Below are 9,173 nucleotides of genomic sequence, written 5' to 3'. Positions count from 1 at the left end.
TTTCTTTTGGAAAAAAATCTCATTACTACAAATTGGGGCTCAGGGTTGTCTGCAGAAATTTCATAGTGTTCATAGTTCTGATTATTAGAAGTAATATGAACCACCCACTCACTCTCTGAGGAAATAAAAATGGCCATTTTTGGACCATAGGGGGAAACTCCACGAAAATATTTCTCAAAACAACCAGTGCCATGAAACCCAGGTGAAATCCAAAATTTTACTTTTTCAAGGGCTCCATCACTGTGAGTAGCTGGAGCCACGATGATGTCACTCCCGTGCATGCGTGTGGGAGTCCTCCATTCTGCTAAGTTCCGACATGATACGCCTGACCTTCTCCGGACCTTCACTGTGCATGCGCCGCTGACATCAGCGGCTGCATGCAGGGTGAATATATCCTAAACCGTGTAGGTTTAGGAGATATTCATTTTACCTAAAGCCTTATTATAGGCTTACCTGTAGGTAAAAATGTAAAGGGGGTAAAAAAACGCTTTAAGTAAATGTTCACCTTGCCTTTATTGGCAATTACCCCATCGAATGCATCACAATAAACAACAAAATGTTAATCTTTCCAAATATTCACAAGTCAGTTAAATTAAAAACAAGGTAATGCTAATAAAAAAAAGTAAATTTGAAATGTGTTCATTTAGAATATATGGACTTTTTAAAATATAGTTGCTTTTGTCCCCATTAAACACAGGCCACACAGTGATATGGTATGATTAATGAACTGTGAGCAAGGCATAACAAGTTGCCTGATGGAGGATTAGTATCCTTTAAAATTTACTGGTGAATGTAAACCAGGTCCAAAAACAACTATTCATTTTTAAAAACAAATACTATACATGAAAATATCTCACACAATAAAAATAATCTAGAAGTTTAGGAATTGTGAAGATTCTTCCAAAAATACTGTGAGGGCTGAAGAGACAACTGTTGTTCATTCAGAGTCAGAGCCGAGTCCAAAATGGTCTATGAACTCAATGGGGGTTGTTACTTCTGCAACCCCTTTCTGTAGACTGTTGGTTTCCAATAACATTTGCAATATGTCTCAGTTATTCAAACATTCTGATTTACCCCAACACTCTGAATTACTGAGAAACTCAAATTGCAAACCAAAATTTTAATCCATCAACTTGAAACAGAAGTCCATCCGGTAGATATGTAAGTCTTGGAAAGCAGCTGATTGATTACAACTGGGTGATCATAGTAACTGTTTCATTGTCAATCACAACACCACTTTCTTCATTTTCAGGCTTGGGGCAAACTTCCTCATTATCGCGTCCACTGAATAAACGGCGAAGGAAAGCTGGGCTCTTTATGTGTACTGTCAAGAGGGTAAAGCTAATAAACAGACAAAGCATACCTGAAATAAGAGAAAAATAATGTGTAAATGTAAAAGGACCTTACAAAATATCAGGTTAATAAATAATCATCTGGAGTCACTGGGAAATATAGAGCCTACTTCTACAGTAGTCATTTTTTTTTACTTTTGAAAAGAGTTCGACCCTGGGGCATACACGTACGCCACGTTACTATAATGACCATCTTTGGTACCATTAAAAGTGATATTTAAATAATCCCACAATATCTGTGCATACTCCTTATATGCTCGGAGTGTTTTGGATGGATGCACCTACCGCGATGCATCAGATTATGAAACAATATCTACATATTAGCAAAAAATGTGTCTCGTCCTAAAGAAGCCCCACGGTGAAACGCGTAGGAGACTTCAAAGGATTTAACCACTACCCATGATTTTCTAATCTAGATGGTTTTATTTTGATTGTATTTATTCATTCTCTATTATACCATTGCTATTGTGTAAAAGTATTTTTCCATTTTTGTAATAAATAAAATATTTTATATACTTCCGCTTGCCTCAAAGTCCGACCTTTGCTCATTCCTTGGATTGGGTTTTTTCTATACCCTTTCACACAGGCTGTCCAATCAGGTCGCCTGTCAGTTTTTCAGGTGGATATGATCGGACCCTCCAGTCTCTTCTATGGGGCCAGGGGATGTCAGCGGACATATGACGCTGCCGCCATCCGATCTGATCCTGTCCGCCAAAAACAGATGGATGGTGGTCCTATTCCCCACACGTCCTGTGGATCAGATTGGATGACATTGGGTGGAAACAGGCGGTCTGTTTCCATCCGATTGCCCCATAGAGCACATAGCAGAAGGGGACATGGACCTGTCATTGGCTTGCTCAGTGGGGATCAGCAAAGAGATTCCCAGTTGAGCAAGCAGATTCCATTTAGCGGAGGCGCCCATGTGAAAGGGGCCTGAAATCTGTTTTTATTTCTGCCTTTGACCCCACTGAGAAGATTTTTTTTCTCTCCCTGTGATGTCCAAACAAGAAATAAAGAGAAGAGGTTGTCACCGGGACAGGAATGTACAGTCAGCAATAAAAGCATTGTCAGTTGTTCTAACCATTCATTACTCTATTAAAATGATTTTGCTTTGTCTGTGTCCCCATTAGAAATATGCCCCTTCATTTCCAGTCCTGACAAATAATAAGGAGAAAGCCTCCCCAATTGGGGAGATAAAAATCTAGCAGAGGCCCTCCAAAATTGTCTTCAAAATGAAAGTGTCTCTAAACCCCAAAACAAAGATGTAGTATATTCCACCATCCCAAACCTTAGATCTGGTGGCTACATACTGCTTTTATTTTTTATTTTCACCTGGTGAAAGCCCTGTCTGGAAAGTTAATTTATAAGGACTTTACAAAAGTGAATAACAAATTAACGCCTACAATGCCTTGAAAAATATTCATACCCCTTGAAATTTTCCAAAATGTGTCATGTTACAACCTAACCCGTAAATGCATTTTATTGGGATTTTATTTGATAGACCAACACAAAGTGGCACATAATTGTGAAGTGTAAGGAAAATGATAAATAATTTCCAATTTTTTACAAATATGTGAAAATTGTGATGTGTCTTTGTATTCAGCACCCTTTATTCTGATACCCCTAACTAAAACCTAGTGGAACCAATTGCCTTCTGAAATCAGAAGCCCTGGAGAATAAAAGGGTGTCAATTTTCCTTGTCACATATTTGCTCAGCTGTTTATCAAAGGCAAACTTAAAAAAAAAAAAAATTGGCTGCTTCTCTGATTAATGCTCTACTTGGCCGGCCTGTCAGTTTAGGTGGACAACCATGTCTTGGTAGTTTTGCAGTTCTGCCATACTCACTCCATTTTTTTTGATGATGTATTTAACTGTGCTCCATGAGATGTTCAAAGCTTGGGATATTTTTTTTATAACCTAACCCTGCTTTAAACTTCTCCACAACTTTATCCCTGACCTGTCTGGTGTGTTCCTTGGCCTTCATGATACTGTTTGTTTACTAAGGTTCTCTAACAAATCTCTGAGGGCTTAACAGAACAGTTGTATTTATACTGAGATTAAATTACACACAGGTGGACTAATTGGGTGACTTCTGAAGGCAATTGGTTCCACTAGGTTTTAGGGTTATCAGAGTAAAGGGGGCTGAATACAAATGCACACCACACTTTTCACATATTTATTTGTATACAAAACTGGAAAACCATTTAATATTTTCCTTTCACTTCACAATTCTGTGCTGCTTTGTGTTGGTCTATCACAAAAAAAAAAAAAAAACATTTATGTTTTTGGTTGTAATATGACAAAATATGGAAAATTTCAAGGAGTGTGGATATTTTTTCAAGGCACTGTTGACGTTAATTTGTTATTAACTTTTGTAAAGTCCTTATAAATTTACTTGTCCATCTAACACTACCCTTTCCAGAGAGGGCTCCTGTCCAAGGGTGTTTCCATTGCTCCTCCATAGATAATGGAGCAACCCTAAGATAAAGTGTTTTACTGGCCAGATCACCAGGTGAAAAAAAAAAGCAGTATGTAGCCACCGGATCTAAGGTTTGGGATGCTAGATTACACTACATCTTTGTTTTTGGGCTTAGAGACACTTTAATTTTGAATAAAGTTTTGGGTCTCACTTGGCTGTAGTTCTGTAGTGGATCACAGGAGCTCAGTTTGTTCTGCAATCCTGGGACCCCCTGTTTTCAGCAGACGGCTGACTGAATCCCGCTGTTGACTGACATCACATAGCCGGTTCAGGCTGAGGAAACATTGTGACAATATGGTCAATATCTGCCCACAACCCTGGACCAGCACCTGGCTCAGCCTCTCAATGAGTCGCTGAGTGCCTCAGCTTGCCCCCTCCACAGCCGGCACTCCTGTTAGCACGGGGGGCAGAGCAGACGGCGGTAACTGACAGTCATTAACACTCCTCTCACAGATCACTGAGAACTTAGCGATCAGCAGTGTTTGATCACTTGGTTCTCAGTATTAGAGCCAGTGGGGGACAGATGCAGCATTGGACTAATGCTCATCCACCTAGGTAAGTATGATTCTAAAATAAAAAATAAATACAAATTCCATGCTTCTCTTTTAAAGGCCCTCTTTACTCAATCCCTCAAATAATATGATAGCACTCTACCAATCTCTTTCTGCACAACCAAATCATATTTTTACTTGTGAGTGTTTAATAATATGGAGGAATTTGCCTAGCCTATACTTGTATGTAAATAGGTCATTTTGGCACCACTGTGTTTAGTTTACCCTACAGAGTCAATATTTAAGCCTGGCTGGAAACAAAATTAGCATAAAAACTAGTTCTTGGCCCTCTTACTTTATTCTAAGTGTTCTCGTTTTCATTTGAAATTGTATCCATGTTCATTGTGTTGGCATTTGTTTTTTCAGTGGGATAGGGAGACTGATGAGTAAATCTACTAACAGCTCTTAAAACTGCTTTGTGTGTGAAATTAATTCTTTACACTACCCAAGATAAATATGTCACCAATATATGTTTTGAATTTCATCTTCATTAATGTTTAACATTCTTACTCTTAACATTGTTGATACAAGGACTTTAGTAGAACAAGACGGTATGTACTGTAGCTGTAAAGTTCAAATACGTTTAGTAGAAACAATATTATTGTATGTAATGACTTTTGACTATTAACACAGAAAGCTGCTATAGAATGTTTGAAATATATTTAGATTCAATTCATAGATGCAGTATTTAATGTATATCTATGGAAAATGTAAAGCTCCTGCAGAATGTTAGGATATCTGTCACTAATCTCACAAAATATTAAACAGACCCTGTTACCTACCTAAAAAGTACAGATAGAAGTACAAAAAAAAGTCATGTATTTTAGCAACTTCAATACCGGCCATTTTTACCCCCTTACTGCCCAGGCCAATTTTCAGCTTTCAGTACTGTCCCATTTTGACAATTGCGCGGTCATGCAACACTGTAACCAAACTACATTTTGTTTATACAACTAGAGCTTTCTTTTGGCAATATTTAATTGCCACTGGGTTTTTTATTTTTGCTAAATAAATAAAAAAATATTGATTAAAAAAATAATTAGTTTTTCTTACCCTTGAATTATGACGTTTAGCAAATAAATAATTGTTCTTAATAAATTTAGGCCAACGTGTATTCTGCTGCATTTCTTTGGTGAAAATAACCCAAATCAGTGTATATTATATGGTCTGCAGGAAAGTCCACAAACTTTGGCATATATATACCGTATGTTCCGGCGTATAAGACGACTTTCTAACCCCTTAAAATCTTCTTAAAAGTCGGGGGTCGTCTTATACGCCGGTAACCTAACATCCTTACCTTATCTTAAGACATGCAGAATCGCGGCCGTACGTTTTTTCAAAAGCCGCGCCTCCTATGTCTTCTGTTCCATGATAGGCGGAACACTCAGCTTCCCAGGAGGCACTGTGTTCAGTGTCCGCCTATCACGGAGGCCCTCTCGTCCTGTGTTTAGTGTCTGCCTATCACCGAGGTCCTCTCGTCCTCGGACGAGAGGGCCTCCGTGATAGGTGAACACTGAACACAGTGCCTCCTGGGAAGCTAACTGTTCCGCCTATCACGGAACAGAAGACGTAGGAGGCGCGACTTTTGAAAAAACGTACAGTACGGCCGCGATTCTGCATGTCTTAGGATAAGGTAAGGGCACAGCGAGTCTGGCATGTAATGGGGCACAGTCTGGCATGTAATGGAGCACAGTCTGGCATGTAATGGGGCACAGTCTGGCATGTAATGGGGCACAGTCTGGCATTTAATGGGGCATAGTCTGGCATGTAATGGGGCACCGTCTGGCATGTAATGGGGCACAGTCTGGCATGTAATGGGGCACAGTCTGGCATGTAATGGGGCACAGTCTGGCATGTAGTGGCACAGTCTGGCCTGTAATGGTGGCACCATGAGGCGAGGCATGGCTAGTAGGAAGGGGGTTGTCTTATACGGTGAGTATATCCCATAACCAACATTTTGGCTGGAAAATTAGGGGGTCGTCTTATACGCCCAGTCGTCTTATATGCCGGCAAATACGGTATATATATATATATATATATATATATATATATATATATATGTGACAGGGTACTTGATTCTAGGTATGTCAGTGAGAGGTTGGAAAGGTCAACTTTCCCTGTCTTGGAAAGGGTTAAGCCTGGTCCAACAGGTAAACCTCCTCTCTCTCCCTATTAATTAGCCTACACCTGATAGAGACGGGGCAGAGTGAGAGCTCAGTGTGAGATCCAGGCTGTGCTGGATGGACAGACTGGAGGCTGTCTGTATATCTGAGGAATAAGGTCTGTCAGAACCAATTGTTTATATCAAACTGTCGTTTTGTTTGTTTATACTGGAGGCCGGAATAGCCGCCCCAGTAAGACGTAGTAAGGGATACTACTGTTTAGTTAGCCTCCTAAATTGGAGTAGGCCTTTTTGTTTGTATTATTTTTTTGTGCTTTAGTTAAAACTTCAACCTGCAAAGCCAGGAGCCTGTTGGCCTCAGCTACCTGTCTATTAGTCTCTTGCAGCACAGAGGCAGCGTGTAACAGGGCTTTTACAATATCTTCCATTTTCTGGGTCCTGTACCTTTAAGGCCACTGTAACTGTAAATTGGCCGGTCCAACAACGAACATCCCACTTCTGACACCACTTGTGGCAAAGTTGCTTGGTTTTTGGCAGAAATAGCGATAAATGCAGCGTAGCAAAAGTCACAAAAATAGCAATAAATACGGCTTTATTGCATCCAAAAAAATAATACAAACAAAACGACAGTTCGATATAAACAATTGGTTCTGACAGACCTTATTCCTCAGATATACAGACAGCCTCCAGTCTGTCCATCCAGCGCAGCCTGGATCTCACACTGAGCTCTCACTCTGCCCCGTCTCTATCAGGTGTAGGCTAATTAATAGGGAGAGAGAGGAGGTTTACCTGTTGGGCCAGGCTTAACCCTTTCCAAGACAGGGAAAGCTGACCTTTCCAACCTCTCACTGACATACCTAGAATCAAGTACCATGTCACAATATATATATATATATATACATATATATATATATATATATATATATATATATATATATATATATATATATATATATATATATATATATACACAGTGGGGATCGAAAGTTTGGGCACCCTAGGTAAAAATTTGTATTAATGTGCATAACAAAGCCAAGGAAAGATCTCCAAAAGGCATCAAATTACAGATTAGACATTCTTTTAATATGTCAAAAAAAGTTTGATTTTATTTCCATCATTTACACTTTCAAAATTACAGAAAACAAAAAAATGGCGTCTGCAAAACTTTGGGCACCCTGCAGAGTTAATATCTTGTACTGCCCCCTTTGGCAAGTATCACAGCTTGTAAACACTTTTTGTAGCCAGCATGAAAGGAAGCCATCCATTGTTTACAATTGTCATGTGACCTGCTCTGATTGGTTACAGTGGTCACATGGTACGGGCAGGGAGCCAGTACTCTGATCAGTCACAGACTGTGTCTGCATCCCCGTGCGATCCTAGAGGACATCTTATGATTGATGGAAAGCCTGTCCGGCCGTCATTTTCTAATAGGTTGGAAAAGAACTAGTTAAATACCTATTTGCAGTTTTTTCTTTTCCATAAATTTCTTTTTACTTGTAATGTACCCTTTAAATTGCTACAGAATTGAATTGCTCTACGAAAAGTCAATTCCCTAGTACTGCACCCTCCCACCTTGAATGCCCTCCTCCTCTTTTGGTAGCAGCTGGGGGAAGAGCGCAGGTGAATACATTGTACTACATAGTGTCATGAGTTACAGCTCTAAGTCTATTAGGCTGCTGATCCAGGATGGCAGCGCACAGCTTCAGAGTAAGGGTATTTGAATGTCTACACAAGTGCGGCATTAACAGGTAAATAACAAACATAAATGTTAAATGCATATATAATCTTATGAGAAGACTTTTGCTGAAATGAATAGTCTGGTAACAGGAACTCTTTAGGAGATGTGAGCTCCAAAAGAATATTACATTTGATAACGAATCATTCCTTATTGGGCTTCTGCAAAAATGTAAATTTCCTTCTTTATTATCTGTAAGTTTACCTATGAAAGAATAAGGGACCAGATTCACAGACAAGATACGACGTTGTATCTCCTGATACGACGTCGTATCACTCAGACTATCTATGCGACTGATTCATAGAATCAGTTACGCATAGATAGCCAGAAGATCCGACAGGTGTAATTGTTTTATCTTAGGATGCAGTACCGCGGCCGCCGCTGGGGGGAGTTCGCGTCGTAAACCAGCGTCGGGTATGCAAATTAGGAGTTACGGCGATTCACGACGGATTTTCGCGTTCGCTACGTTGCCGCTAGTCTAGTTTCCCGTCGCAAAGTTAGTCATCGTTTTTGGTGCTTAACTTTACACATCAATCGTATTGCTGTATAAAGTATGGCCGTCGTTCCCACGTCGAAATTTAAAAATGAACGTCGTTTGCGTAAGCCGTCCGGGAATACGGAATTACGCTACGCGCGTCGCCGTTCGAAAAAATGACGTCACGGCGCGCAAAGCACGACGGGAATTACGAAACTGAGCATGCGCAGTAGGTCCGGTGCGGGAGCACGCCTAATTTGAATGGCACACGCCCATTTGAATTGGCCCGCCTTGCGCCGGAGGCCGCCGGTGTAGGTTTTCATCGCAAGTGCTTGGTGAATCAGGCACTTGCGATGAAAACTTGCGGCGGTGTAACGTATCTACGATACGTTACGCCGCCGCTCCCCTACGTGAATCTGGCCCTTGGTATGCAATCAATGCTGCTGCCTCTCATGTTTC

At 40.3% G+C, this 9,173-nt stretch overlaps 1 protein-coding gene across 2 annotated transcripts in view; it reads right to left on the bottom strand.

The window, feature by feature from the left end:
- Window positions 1-221: 221 nt before the first annotated feature.
- Window positions 222-9,173, bottom strand: part of LOC120931422 (dual oxidase maturation factor 1-like) — a 67,484-nt gene continuing 58,532 nt past the window's right edge. For both annotated transcript variants that reach the window (XM_040342843.1, XM_040342842.1), the window contains one exon: window positions 222-1,363. In XM_040342843.1, the coding sequence (XP_040198777.1) occupies window positions 1,188-1,363 (176 nt within the window). In that variant the 3' untranslated portion in view covers window positions 222-1,187. The remainder of the gene's footprint in view (window positions 1,364-9,173) is intronic.

The sequence above is a fragment of the Rana temporaria genome, chromosome 3 (genome assembly GCF_905171775.1).
Source record: "Rana temporaria chromosome 3, aRanTem1.1, whole genome shotgun sequence".
NCBI classification, from domain to species: domain Eukaryota; kingdom Metazoa; phylum Chordata; class Amphibia; order Anura; family Ranidae; genus Rana; species Rana temporaria.
Note: the sequence above shows the minus strand (reverse complement) of the source record. Positions and strands in the feature narration are given on the sequence as shown.